Source organism: Muntiacus reevesi, chromosome 1, assembly GCF_963930625.1.
Source record: "Muntiacus reevesi chromosome 1, mMunRee1.1, whole genome shotgun sequence".
Taxonomy (NCBI): domain Eukaryota; kingdom Metazoa; phylum Chordata; class Mammalia; order Artiodactyla; family Cervidae; genus Muntiacus; species Muntiacus reevesi.
The window spans coordinates 72,098,820-72,113,599 of NC_089249.1; the positions used below are offsets into that span (position 1 = coordinate 72,098,820).

Below are 14,780 nucleotides of genomic sequence, written 5' to 3' on the forward strand. Positions count from 1 at the left end.
CAGCTTGGTCATCAGTTCCTTCAGGAAGCCTCCCTGACAGTGTCCTAGCCTGGGTTAGATGTTCCCACTGCCCTCCTAGTTCCCCTTATTTTCTCTTTTGAAATACATATCACACTACACTGCCTGTTGATGTTGATCTCAATAACAAGAATATGAGCTCCATGAAGGGAGCGAAATCAAATTGCTTTGTTGCTCTTTATACTGCCTGTGCCAGTATAGTGTCTGGCACATAGCAGGCATTCAATAAATATTTGTTGCTAGGCACTCTATACAACAGGAAAAAAAACTAGTATGTCCTTCGTCAGTTAACTTCCTTTTCTTCAATGTGGCTATAAAAAGGCAAACTGAAGTGAAACTGATTCTCCACTGAAAGAATGCCATGCTGTGTGGAGAAGTTTATAGTGAAAAAGATGGCTCGTCACCACCTATGGATCTTGCTCTTTTGCCTACAAACCTGTGAGTTCTGACCCTTGCTGATACCCTCCTAATTTTCTATTAAATTTTGGAAATTGCCTTAAGGAGGCTATTGAAATGTCCTTTTGACCTGCTTTAATAGAAACACCCTGGGTCTCAAAAGGGATCCTCCTGACTGGGAAGAGACTTAAAATCCAAACCTAAGTGTTTTTCAACTTTAGAGTTTATATATCTGAATTTTATCTGTACTCAGCCTGTAAACATCTGAGAAAAACTCTTCTGCTCAGAAGCGTCAGCTCGTGGTAGATCTGCCCAGAAAACCAACAAAGGAATAGGTAGTCCAAAACTTTGAAAAACTTAGAAGAAATTTTTGGGGCATTAGAATGTGTTATATAAACTTTAACAAAGACATGTCTTAATTATTTCATTGCTCCAGCAGATTAGAGTGACGCATGACTATAATTATCATTATAAAAACTTCATCTCTTTAAGTTCCCTTTATTTTCAAAGCACATTAAAAGCTATTACTCTGCTTCTGTCTTCCAAAAACTCTAAAATTAATGGAGAAGAGAGTATTATCCCTGTTTTATAAATAAATTAGTTCTCAAAAAAGAAATGGAGACGTTAAACTAAAAATCCTGTTTTTGTTACTTAAGGCTTAACAGTAAAGTATAATGGTCAAATGAATATTGCTTGTTGTTAATACAAAGGAAACTATATAACATTAACATAGCTTTGGGAGTGTTTTGTCATTGCATATATTATCTCACTGATTCCGAACAATTGCCTTGTTTATGTAAAAACTGTCATTTCTAAAAATACTTATAGTGTCTCTTATCAGTTTTGGAAATGCACTAGCAAATTCCTGGCATGAGTTAGAACACAGAGAATCTAGTGGGTTAGGATTTCTGGAAAAGGTAGAATTGGTGCACTTTGGTATCTCCGATTCCCTTGACCACTTAAGGCTATGACTCCTTCAATGTGAGCTTCCTTGAGATTGTATCCACTGGGCAGGTCAAATTTTTAGAGCCTGTCCTAGTCACCCTGACAGACAAGTAGAAAATGCAAGTAGATGGGGGAAAATATTGGATAGAACCTAAGTGGAAATCTAGGGATGTCCCCAGTCTTTCAAAGAAGGGCTGACCAGGGAGGCATTTGATACAACTTAACAAAGCATTCACAATTTTTATGTACACACTCTTATGTGATACATACTAAGATCATTGAAATAAGAAAGATAAATGTTCTTAATTTCATTATGCAAAAAAAAAAAAAAAAAGTAGAATCTAAGACTTGAGTTAAAGAATTCACTTAAAATTTCACAGCCTGAAATTGGTAGAGCTGAAAATGAACATTTGTTCTGTTAATCCCAGGGCTCTAGTTCTTTCTGCTCCATACTTTTTTGACCTTTCACTCATTCAGTTTTCAAGTCCCGGATGCTCTTCAAAGGACTACTGTACACTACATGAAAAGCAGCTCTAAGATACACTTGCCTCATCTGCTACTGCTGCTGCTGCTAAGTCGCTTCAGTTGTGTCCGACTCTGTGCGACCCCATAGACGGCAGCCCATGAGGCTCCTCCGTCCCTGGGATTCTCCAGGCAAGAACACTGGAGTGGGTTGCCATTTCCTTCTCCAATGCATGAAAGTGAAAACTGAAAGTGAAGTCACTCAGTCGTGTCCGACTCTTCGCGACCCCATAGACTGCAGCCCACCAGGCTTCTCCGTCCATGGGATTTTCCAGGCAAGAGTACTGGAGTGGGGTGCCACTGCCTTCTCTGGCCTCATCTACTGAAATGGAAATCAAAGTTATTGAACAAGCTAGCAATGAATCATCCATCCATCAGCTTTAGAACTTTGGGAAAGTTATATAAAATCCACCTGTTGTCAGAAAAGAGAATATTTCCCTCTTCCTCCTCTTGAGTTCTGTGACTGGACTAATAATAAAACTGACATAACAACCAAATTCTGTAAAGCAATTATCCTTCAATTAAAAAATAAATAAATTTAAAAAAACTGACACAATAGATTGCAGGAGAAAAGAATAATTTTTTTTAATTTTTTAACTTTTTATTTTATATTGGAGTGTAGCTGATTAGGGACTTCCCTGGAGGCTGAGGGGTAAAAGAATCCACCTGACAATGCAGGCATCACCAGAGACACTGTTTCGATCCCTGAATAGGAAGATCCCCTGGAGTAAGAAATGACAACCCTTTCTTGCCTGGAAAATTCTGTGGACAGAGGAGCCTGGCAGGCTGCAGTCCATGGGGTCTCTAAGAATCAGACGTGACTGAGCATGCGTGTGTATGCGCGCGCGCGCACACACACACACACACACACACACACACACACACACAGCCAATTAACAATGTTGCGATAGTTTCAGGTGAACAGCAAAGGGACCCAGCCATATGCATACATGTGTCCATTCTCCCCCAAACTCCCTTCCCATCCAGGCTGTCACATAACATCCCTGTGCTATACAGTAGGTCTTCGCTGGTTATCCATTTTAAATACAGCAGTGTGTACATGTCCATCCCAAACTCCCTAACTATCCTGTCCCCCCATCCTTCCCTCCTGGCAACCATAACTTCATTCTCTAAGTTTGTGAAACTGAGAAACACATTTTAATTTGTGCACACAGAGGTCTCTAGAAATGGAAACTAAGAAGTGACCAAAACAAACAGCTTTTACTTTTTAGACAAATAAACAATAAGTTTGTGAAGAATCAACAGGACAAAGAAATTCAGGCTTTTGGTGCTCAGTTAGTGAAGAATGTAAACAGACTTGGGGCTTGAAGTGGTAGATTAAAATAACAAGGTTTGTTTGTATAAGCTTCTTGCCCCCAAATTCCCTGTCTTTATTGATAAGGATGTCCTTATACCTCAAGATGCTGTGAGGTTTATTTTCTGCTTTCAGGGGGACAGAGAAGAATCAGAGTTTTCCTCTTTCACTGACTTCTTCTCAATCAACTTTTATTCAAAATAATCAATATGGAGAGTCTCCTGGTGACCAAATAGTTATGATTCTGGGCTTTCACTGCCGTGGCCTGGGTTCAATCCCTGGTCTGAGAACTGAGATTCCCACAAATGGTGCAGCCAAAAAAAGAAAAAATCATATGTCACTGTGACATATTTGGGGGCAATCCATCCTGGGCTGGGTTGGGTTCAGCCAACCCAACACTGTTATTTAGACTTCAAAATGGGAGAACTGTTAGTACAATAAGATTGTTTTAAGAATCAAAATGATAACCCATGTACAACAGTTGGCACAGTATCTGAATATAGTAAGTGCTTACCAAATACTAGCTAACGTTGTCATTTCTCACAACTGCTTTTCATATGGTATTAGGAAAGGGTCAGGGCATTCTTACACAGAGATCCTGGCCAAGATTTATCTGTTTAGGGTGATCCAAGGAACATGAGCAGGTGAAAAGATGGTAGGAATTTGAACTTAGGTGTGGGCTTTTGAAGTTCCTGAAGAGAAAACCAGGGATGAAATATTCCCTTTGTCAATGGCCCATTAATGAGAGGTGGGAGTTTGTTTTTATAGCAGTAAAACCAGAAATACTTTCATGTACCATTTGGCTTTGTTGAACAGATATGTTTGCCTCTTAAAGATTATTCTACCAAAATTTCTTGAGTGCAAAAATGTACCCCAAATCCCTCTTGCTGCTATTCCTGACAAAGATAGTCCCTGATATTTAGCACTGAGCTTAGACGGCAACTCTGACTGTACTTACTTCCCTGAAATGAATTCTGAGCAATTTAAGCAGCTGAGATGCAATGGGAAAAGGGAATTAGAAATTCCGTTCTTCCCTGGAAAGCACTGAAATAAGAGGAGTCTGAGTGTGCAAGCTCATGACCATTCCATGTTGGAAAAATTTTCTTGAAGAGCCAAGACTCACAGTCTTATGTTTGTGATCTCAGCTTCTTCATCATGACCTGTGAATACTGTTACTCTAGCTGTGCTTCCAAGTATTCTACTAGCTGCCAGTCGTTTGGGGGAAAAAACAAGAGCCCACTGCTTTTGCTCCATACTCACTTTCTTCTATGTATTCTCTCTCATACTCCTTTAATTCTTCCTTTTCTCCATACATTTCTTGCTTCTCTTTCTTCAACCCCTCCCCTTGCTGCCTTCTCCTCTCTCATCAATGATAGTAATAATTAACCACTTATGGAGCAGTCACTACATATCTGTCATTACTCTAAGTAGTCTGCATATGTTATTTTGTCTAATCCTCATAACACCCTTTGACATGGGTATATTAATATTACAGAAGAAAATAGAGATCATTTAGCCATAAAGTGGAGGAAATAGGATTTGAACTCCTGTCTATAGACTTAACCACTGAGTCAGTGCTGCCTTCACCACTTTGATGCTGAAATAGAATAGTATATTATCCCTGAGACTGATGGTTATAACACTTTGGGATTTATCATGAGTGGTGATTATTCAGCAGAGACTGGGCCTATCTCTACCCACCTACAGAGGAGGATGGAGGTTGGTGGGCAGGCCTTTGCCAATAACAGAAGTCTAGGTGGGCCAGCAAGGTAGAATATCCAAAGAAATGACCATATCAAGACAAGGTTCAAGTACCATTCACATGAGCATGGTTATAGAATGATTGGAATTTGCTTTTTCAAAACAAAGATCCAGTATCAACAAGATCTCAGTGTTCTGTTGAATGTAGAGCACAGTCATGAGGCATTCCAGCAGCTGACACAAAAAATAGGGGGGGGGGAAGAATGAAAAAATAAATAAATCCAGGAAAGGTGAGTGGACCCCTCTAGATATCTGTTTATGGATAAATAGGCCCCAGCCATCATCCTAGGATGTTGGAGACAAGATTTCATGCCTGAAGAGGAGTCCTGGCAAGTATCAATTTGCCATTAGTCCAAAGTCCTATTAGAGAGGGGCCTTCAGCTTCCCTCATAGCTCAGTTGGTAAAGAATCCACCTGCAATGCAGGAGACCTCAGTTCGATTCCTGGGTCAGGAAGATCCACTGGAGAAGAGATAGGCTACCCATCCCACTCCAGTATTCTTGGGCTTCCCTTGTGGCTCAGCTTGTAAAGAATCCATCTGCAATGCAGAAGACCTGGGTTTGATCCTTGGGTTGAGAAGATCCCCTGGAGAAGGGAAAGGCTACCCACTCCAGTATTCTGGCCTGGAGAATTCCATGGAGTATATAGTCCATGGAGTTGCAAAGAGTTGGACACAACTGAGCGACTTTCACTTTCAAGATAAAGACAGAGCCTCTCAGAAAGAGATTTGAGCGAACTACTGCCATAGATCTTCCAGAATGGCTTAAAAACAAAAGCCCAGTTACAGAAATGGAAGAATATATCATATCTGGGGAAAACTAGGTATCAGGACATTAACTTTAAAATCCAGTCTCCAGGAGACACTTGAGGCTGCATCCTTGTAACAGCATGAAACTCCAGTAGAGGGGATAGTGACCCCCCCTCATCAATCCAATATGCCAGAACAGCCCTGGAGATCAGTGTGACCCCAGAGCAGCCAGAGTGCTTCCACAACAGGGGCTCAAAGGTCAATGCTAGGTCACTTGGGCTACTCAAGTAATTCCCAAATCAGACTGTTGTTCTCTTTAACTTAAGAGAAGGATGAATCTGTAGGTTTGGGGGTAACTAGATTCAACCATGTGGAAGCGAGAGAAGAAAGAGTTCTGAGCAGACAACTGGGTGATTGATGCTAGTGGATGTACATACCCACTACATGTTTCCTTCATTATACTCAATTTTTTATTACATGCTTAGAGTGCTCTTTTATTGTTCAGTCACTGAGTTGTGTCTGACTCTGCGATCCCATGGACTGCTGCTCACCAGGCTTCCTGTCCTTCACTGTCTCCCAGAATTTGCTCAGAGTCATATCCATAAAGTGCTGAGTAATGATAAAATGATGAGTGACAGGATCTCATCTTTGAGAATCTATGTGTGTGTGTGTGTGTGTGTGTGTGTGTGTGTGTGTGTGTTTCTTTTGCAGAAGAGGATTCATGTCAACCCAAATCTTGATAAAGATTATATAAAGTAAAGGAAAAAAAATCCAGCAGAAAATAGTATGCTATTGTATGGGGGTGGTAGGTTCCTTGTTTTAAAACCATCATAACCAAGGAATTTCCATTCTCATGGAGAATGACACAAAACTTCTGTCTGCTAACCCTTTGCTTCCTCCTTGTCCTTCTTTCCCTTCACTCAGAGTAACCAGTTACAACCATCTCTCTTCTGGGTGCTGCTACCTCTGGTAACTCTTCCAGACCTGCAGTACTCAGGGAAGCAGTGGATGGGAGGAGACAAGGGAAATTTAGCTATGGCTGAAGAAATATCAAGAAATGCTGATTTATGACACCACCCTTATGGCAGAAATTGAAAAGGAACTAAAAAGCCTCTTGATGAAAGTGAAAGAGGACAGTGAAAAAGTTGACTTAAAGCTTAACATTCAGAAAACTAAGATCATGGCATCTGGTCCCATCACCTCATGGGAAATAGATGGGGAGACAGTGGAAACAGTGTCAGATTTTATTTTGGGGAGCTCCAAAATCACTGCAGATGGTGACTACAGCCATGAAATTAAAAGATGCTTACTCTTTGAAAGGAAAGTTATGACCAACCTAGATAGCATATTAAAAAGCAGAGACATTTTTTGCCAACAAAGGTCCATCTAGTCAAGACTATGGTTTTTCCAGTGGTCATGTATGGATGTGAGGATTGGACTATAAAGAAAGCTGAGTGCTGAAGAATTAATGCTTTTGAACTGTAGTGTTGGAGAAGACTCTTGAGAGTCCCTTGGGCTGCAAGGAGATCCAACCAGTCCATCCTGAAGGAGATCAGTCCTGGGTGTTCATTGGAAGGACTGATGTTGAAGCTGAAACTCCAGTACTTTGACCACCTCATGCAAAGAGTTGACTCACTGGAAAAGACGCTGATGCTGGGAGGGATTGGGGGCAGGAGGAGAAGGGGACGACAGAGGATGAGATGGCTGGATGGCATCACCAACTCAATGGGCATGAGTTTGAGTAAACTCCAGGAGTTGGTGATGGACAGGGAGGCCTGGCGTGCTGCAATTCGTGGGGTCGCAAAGAGTCGAACACGACTGAGCGACTGAACTGAATTGAACTGAACTGAAAGAAGTGAGGGTGTTCGAGTAGCTATTAAGCTACAATGCACACTTCCTTATTTCCATTCCCATGCAAACCTTCATGCTGGCCTTTTGTAACATCTCCATAATCCTCCAGGTCTCCTTTTTTCCATAAGAGTTGTCTGGGAGTATTATTTTAATCTCTGTAACAATGTTTTCTTATTTTATGTAACAAGCACTTATGGTGCCTAGTATATGCCAAGTACTTTTCTAATAGGTTTACAAATATTTACTCATTCAATATAACACTTCGATGAAGTGCTCCTGTTAGTCTATTTAGAAGCTGATAAAACCGAGGCACAGAGAGGTTAACAGAGAGATTAACTTTCCCAAGGTATCATGGTTAGAACCTGGCAGGAGCAGGATTCAAGCTCAGGCAGTCTAGGTTTTCATGATCAAATCATGGTGCCTGACACAGGGGCAGAAAGAGAGTGCCCCTCAGGGCAACTCCCCCTGTGGGGTTTCTAGTTTCTTCTCTATTGCTGTATATACCTGAGAGCAGTGTCATGTCAACTAATTTTCATACTTCCTCAAAAGTAGTAGAGAAATTTTATTTCGTTTACCAATAGAATCCTGTGATTTAGCAGGTAATTGGCTTAGTCAAGGTCATTTAGCTAATTGGCAATAGAACCTTGGCTCAAACTTGTTTCTTGACCTTTTACTCACTATGCTATGAATCCCTAGCCTGTGGACATATGCAAATTTTTGTTAACAATATGAGAATATTGGAGTGCAAAGAATTTACTGTTAGCCAACTGCTCTTTCTTATTAATCAGTTTACCCTCTGAACCTTCCCTACCAAGATTCAGAGACCTATAGAGTTATTTCTTGCCCTCACTGTTTCTCTTACTCAAAGTTTTCTATCTTGCTTTTTATTGCTAGAAAAAGGGAAAGTGGGTCAGTTACCAAAAATGTATTTATTCTTTTAACAAATATTTAATAATCATCCACTAATTGGAAGGACTTATGCTGAAGCTGAAACTCCAGTACTTTGGCCACCTCATGCAAAGAGTTGACTCATTGGAAAAGACCCTGATGCTGGGAGGGATTGGAGGCAGGAGGAGAAGGGGACGACAGAGGATGAGATGGTTGGATGGCATCACCAACTCGATGGGCATGAGTTTGAGTAAACTCCGGGAGTTTGTGATGGACAAGGAGGCCTGGCGTGCTGCGATTCATGGGGTCGCAAAGAGTTGGACAAGACTGAGTGACTGAACTGAATGGAATTGAATTGTAAGGGAAATGCTAGTGACCAAAACAGAAAAAGACTACATGGCAATTATATTCTCATGGGGGTTCAAGGTGGGGAAGACAATAAGTAAATATGCACATGCAATGCTTTAGTAGTCATAACTGCTGTGAAGAAAAATAAATAAGGCAAGGCAACAGGGAGTGATGGGAAAGAGACAGCTACTTAAACATGGTGAAGCTCTCTCTGAAGATATGACACTGGAACAGAGGTTCACAGTGAAGGAGTGCTGGACAGGGTCTTGTAAAACAGGAGGACATTTAGATCTTTAATCCACTTTGAGTTTATTTTTATGTGTGGTGTTAGAAAGTGGTCTAGTTTCATTCTTTTACAAGTGGTTGACCAGTTTTCCCAGCACCACTTGTTAAAGAGATTGTCTTTTTTCCATTGTGTATCTTTGCCTCCTTTGTCGAAGATAAGGTGTCCATAGCTTCGTGGATTTATCTCTGGGCTTTCTATTCTGTTCCATTGATCTATATTTCTGTCTTTGTGCCAGTACCATACTGTCTAGATGACTGTGGCTTTTTAGTAGAGCCTGAAGTCAGGCAGGTGCACTGGGAAGACCCAGAGGAATCGGGTGGAGAGGGAGATGGGAGGGGGGATCGGGATGGGGAGTACATGTAACTCCATGGCTGATTCATGTCAATGTATGACAAAACCCACTACAATATTGTAAAGTAATTAGCCTCCAACTAATAAAAATAAATTAAAAATAAAAAAATTAAAAGGAACTAGAAAAAAATTTTAAAAATTTTTTTAAAAGGACAGCAAATATTTAATTAAAAAAAAAAAAAGGTTCTAAGGTGTTCTTGCCCAATTTGAAGAATGAGAAAGTCAGTGTGGTTGGAGTGGGCAGGGGAAAGAAGGATATGAGATCAGGTGGGAGGAGAGGGGTCAGAACAGATAGGATCTAGGAGACTAGGGAGTCCCTTGAAACCCCAAATGTACACTGTCTTTGTTTTCAATAGACTGTAAGGAGAACTATGAAGTTTAGGTCTAAATGCCCTCTCTGTTGCCATCAATACTTATTTTGTAATCTCTTTGGGCTTCGCCCAACTTCTCAGTAAATTTATTTCTCAGTAAGTTTCCCTTACTCAGGTCTGAAGAATTTCCTTCTAGCCAGTTAACCTCCTCCTACCCCATCAATATTTCTAACCCAGATGAAGTTTCCGATTCTTTATTATTTCCAAACACATATCTTATTATCATATTCTCTATTTCCTTCTTTCAATCAGTGATTTGGGGCAGCTACTTTATCAAGAAATGTACGTTTGTAAAGTTCACCCATTCACATGGGTTCATCCAGGGACAAAGGAGTTATCTAAAACACAAAAGATATATAAGGCTGAGAAAGATGTTCAGTTTCCCTTCCAGGAGGGGAAATCCAGCTCCAGTGAATAGCCTGTCCATGGTGTTCTCTGTTCAAGCTGGTGTCATCCTGACCCTTTGGTTACCTCTTCACCATAGTTACCTAGAGATCTTGGGGAATCTATTTTTCCATTCAAGCCCACATCACGGAGTTCAAGCCTTTTCTTGCCTTTGCTTCTCCTCTAGAAGTATTGCCTTTCTCCCACCCTATCCTGCTGTGGTCTGGCTATGGGAATCAGGAAATCACACTCATTCAGTTTAGTCATTCAGTCGTGTCTGACTCTTTGCAACCCCGTGGACTGCAGCACACCAGGCTTCCCTGTCCATCACCAACTCCAGCAGCTTGTTCAGACTCATGTCCATCGAGTCAGTGATGCCATCCAACCATCTTATCTTCTGTTGTCCCCTTCTCCTCCTGCCTTCAATCTTTCCCAGCATCAGAGTCTTTTCCAATGAATCAGTTTGCACCAGGTGGCCAAAGTATTGGAGTTTCAGCTTCAGCATCAGTCCTTCCAATGAATATTCAGGATTGATTTCCTTTAGGACTGACTGGTTGGATTCCCTTGCAGTCCAAGGGACTCTCAAGAGTCTTCTCCAACACCACAGTTCAAAAGCATCAATTCTTTGGTGCTCAGCTTTCTTTATAGTCCAGCTCTCACATCACGTACATAGTTTTGACTTATACGGACCTTAGTTGGCAAAGTAATGTCTCTATTTTTTAATATGCTGTCTAGGTTGGTCATAGCTTTTCTTCCAAGGAGCAAGCATCTTTTAATTTTATGGCTGCAGTCACCATCTGCAGTGATTTGGGAGCCCAAGAAAATATAGTATCTCACTGTTTCCATTGTTTCCCCATCTATTTGCCATGAAGTGATGGGACCAGAGGCAATGATCTTAGTTTTATGAATATTGAGTTTTAAGCCAAATTTTTCACTCTCCTTTTTCACTTTAATCAAAAAGCTCTTTAGTTCTTCACTTTCTCCACACTCATTAGGAGATATTATAAATGTGGATCATCTCTTTTTCATTGGGCCCCAAGCCTGCTCACCAGTCCCTTCATCCCCTCAGTCAACCTGTCAACTCCCTGGGGATGTTCCCTAGAGCAGCATTTCCTCAAAAATTTTACATTCATCAAAATGATAATAGCAACTACCATTTTTATGTGCCAGGAATTTGTGCTGTATTCTTTCTCCATAATTGCATTTAATAATTACCTATATTTTAAAGGTAAGGAACCTAAGAATCAGAGAATTTCAATTATTTTCCCCAAATAACATATCTAGGTTCAAATATACCTAGATTCAAGACCTGTGCCCCTAACTTTATACTTCTTAAGTAGTCTCATTCCTGCCTCCTCTTGCTTCCTACATTACTGAAGATATGAAGGTCATGAAGCATGACTAGCTACCATTTTATCTTCTCTACTCCAAAATGTCCACTACATATTAAGCAATATCTATGTGTCCTCCCAACAATTTCATGACGTACACCTTAATGGCAACCCACTCCAGTGTTCTTGCCTGGAGAATCCCAGGGACGGCGGAGCCTGGTGGGCTGCCCTCTATGGGGTCGCAGAGTCGGACACGACTGAAGTGACTTAGTAGCAGCAGCAGCAGCTAAGGGCCTCCGTAACTGTCAGGAATTGAACACAGGCCCATCTGACTCAAACCATGTGCTTCTTCCATCTTGCCAAGCAAATTTTCTTCTATCCTTACTCCCAACAAGACCTCAAAATATCAGTATCCTTTCACTCATCCTTTCCTTTTTTCCTTCCACTTCAGGTGAAGGCATGACCCTCCTCTGACTGAAAACATATATCTTTCTCTGCACACCATTTCCCTTCCATTTTTTGTTCCACACAAGCCTTAGTGGCCTGTGTATACTTCACTGTGCTTGGTGCTTGGGATTTTAAGACAAGATTTCTGAATTCAGGTGACTCAGTGTCCAGAAACAGACAGGTGGGTTCATGACTACCACCCAGCGTGGCAAGTATTATGAGACAGAAACAAAGAACTCCATGCGTAGGAACATCTATTCTAGAGTAGGCATGATCAGGGAAGTCTCTACCTTCTTTTTCTCCTTACCACACTTCCCCCATCAATACCTTCTATTTTAAAGCAAAATCAAATAAATTAGTTTTGTTTGGCCCTCTAGCTAGCTCTTTGTTCTATTTTACAACCTTTCTTTCACTGTGAAGCTTCTCCACTTCTTTACCACTTTTTCTATCCTCAATCCTCTACATTCTGGCTTCCATTTGAATCATCCTAACTTGAACTACATTCTCAAAGGCCATAAATAACCTCCTAATGGACAAATCTAGGGGTCATGTTCAGTCTTTAACTCACTTGAAGACTCTGGATCACTAGACGTCAGGGACAGTTACCTTCTTAAGATTCTTTCTCCTCCTGGGTTTCATGATTCTGTCTGCTATTGGTGCCTCTCTTGCCACTGTATCACTTGATTTATTCAGTTTCTTTTGATAGTGCCTCTTCTATAACTGTAAGCACTTATCACAAGGTTCAGTCTTGGACTTCAGCCTACTCTTCCTGAGTGAGCCTTTCCTTCAAGCAGTTCCTCTCCATAGATGATCCCTAAACCACTTGGATTTCAGTTTGATGGCAAGTGACAGAGACTCAAAAATAAGAATTCCTTAAAGAAGAAAGAAATTTATTTCTTGTTAGTGTAAAATGGCTGGAGTTGGCAGTTCAGTTGGTAGAATAGTTCACAAGGTCATCAAGGATCCACACTTTTTGAGTCTTCCTGCTCATGACTCTCAGTACTTGGCTTCCTCTTCTTGATCCAAAATGTCCAAGATCCACTGTCATAGCATTCCAGCCTATAAGAAGCAAGGAAGAGATGAAGAAAGGAAGCACCCTCTTCTTTTCTTTTTTTTTAACTTATTTTAATTGGAGGCTAATTACTTTACAATATTGTATTGGTTTTGCCATACATTGACATGAATCTACCACGGGTGTACATATGTTCCCTATCCTGAGCCCCCAAGTGCCCTCTTCTTAATGATATAAAAGTCAATACAATGCTTGTACTTTCGTCCCATGGACCTGGACTTCATCACGTGACCAAACTGAGATTGCAGGAGGCTGGGCGATGTAATCTTTATTCTGGGTGACCATACACCTTGCTAAAAATTAGGGATTGTAATTACTGTCTCTACCATTCATTTGAATTTATCATTTACCAGTTCATATTGCAAAGGTGAGTTATGAGTGTGTGTGTGTGTGTGTGTGTGTGTGTGTGTGTCTTATTTCCTGAACCATATATGAAATTTTAAAAAAGACAGAGAACTTGTCTTGGTCATAAACTTGCATAGGGCTTTTCGTAGTAAGTCCTTAAGACATTTTTGTGCCACAAACTTTCTCTGAAATTGGGTTTTCTTAAGGTTGCCTCCAACATTAATATAGTGTTTGAGTCCCCTCAGCACCTAGAAAAATAAACATTAGCATTGCTTGATATGGAGATTCTTAAAACACCAAAGTCTTTAAGAGAAGAATAAAGGCCACCGAGTGCAATGGTACTGAAAACTGTCCCTCTGTGCTTTACCTGAATTAGCCCTTAATAATGGTTCTTCATACACTCTTCAGTATGGTCTTGGTGTTACCAAGGTCAGCATAGAGATGGACTAGGGAAGTCCTAAAGGGCATATCCTCATTGTTAAGATGAGGATGAGAATGAGAATCAGAAATAACTAGCATTTGTTTTGCCTTGATGGTCAACGAAGAATTTCCACTCACATATGATTTTTCTGATCACTGATTAGGTAGGCAAACTTTACAGTTACTATTTCCATTCTGTAGATGAAGAAACTGAGACTGAGAAAAGCCTTGTGACTTTGTAAGGTTGACCAGCTCACATGTAGAAGTAGCAGCTAGGGCTACTCATAGCACCTGTGACTTCATCCTCCCTTCTTTCCTTCACGTGCTGCTGTTTTGTGGCTGCCTCAGACCTCCATTGGGTGTTCAAGGTCATATTATGCTTGTGCAAGCCCTACACTTTTTCTCAGAAAGCCCAGGAGTCTCACCAACAGCACCACAGAACAAAATAGTAAAAGGACTTCCTCTAGCTTAGCTATCTGCCACCCTCATTGCCTTACCCTTTGATACCCCAGCACCACTTCCTGAGTGACTCGTGAGAGGAGACAAGATATACTTCAAAAAGCAACACCACCCGCCAACCATCCTGTGACTCCACAACTGCCCTCCTACAAAGATCTCAGCCTTAGCAAACTGCCCACCATTTCCTGGGGTTTGATGAGAAAACACACCAGAATTCTGAGTCTATGGAACCCCCACCTTTTCCATCTTCTCACACTGAACCTGAATCTAAAGAGTGAAATGGAAATTAGGCACAAGGACTTGATATCAAAAAAAAAGAAAAAAAAACTTGTGAGATCTGGCACCAGGGCCAGCTGTACGCTTTGCAGAACCCAGTAGAATATGAAAATATAGGGTCCTTTTACAAGTAATATTAAGAAGTTCATGACAACACAACAGCATTAAATCAAGTTCAGGTCCTTCTGAGCTCAAGGCTCTGTACCCTGCCCAGGTCACATGTCCAGTCGGGGACATTCAAGGATT

At 41.0% G+C, this 14,780-nt stretch overlaps 1 protein-coding gene across 5 annotated transcripts in view; it reads left to right on the plus strand.

The window, feature by feature from the left end:
- Nucleotides 1-362: 362 nt before the first annotated feature.
- Nucleotides 363-14,780, plus strand: part of CD84 (CD84 molecule) — a 40,263-nt gene continuing 25,845 nt past the window's right edge. For all 5 annotated transcript variants that reach the window (XM_065925358.1, XM_065925374.1, XM_065925383.1 and 2 more), the window contains exon 1: nt 363-456. In XM_065925358.1, the coding sequence (XP_065781430.1) occupies nt 375-456 (82 nt within the window). In that variant the 5' untranslated portion in view covers nt 363-374. The remainder of the gene's footprint in view (nt 457-14,780) is intronic.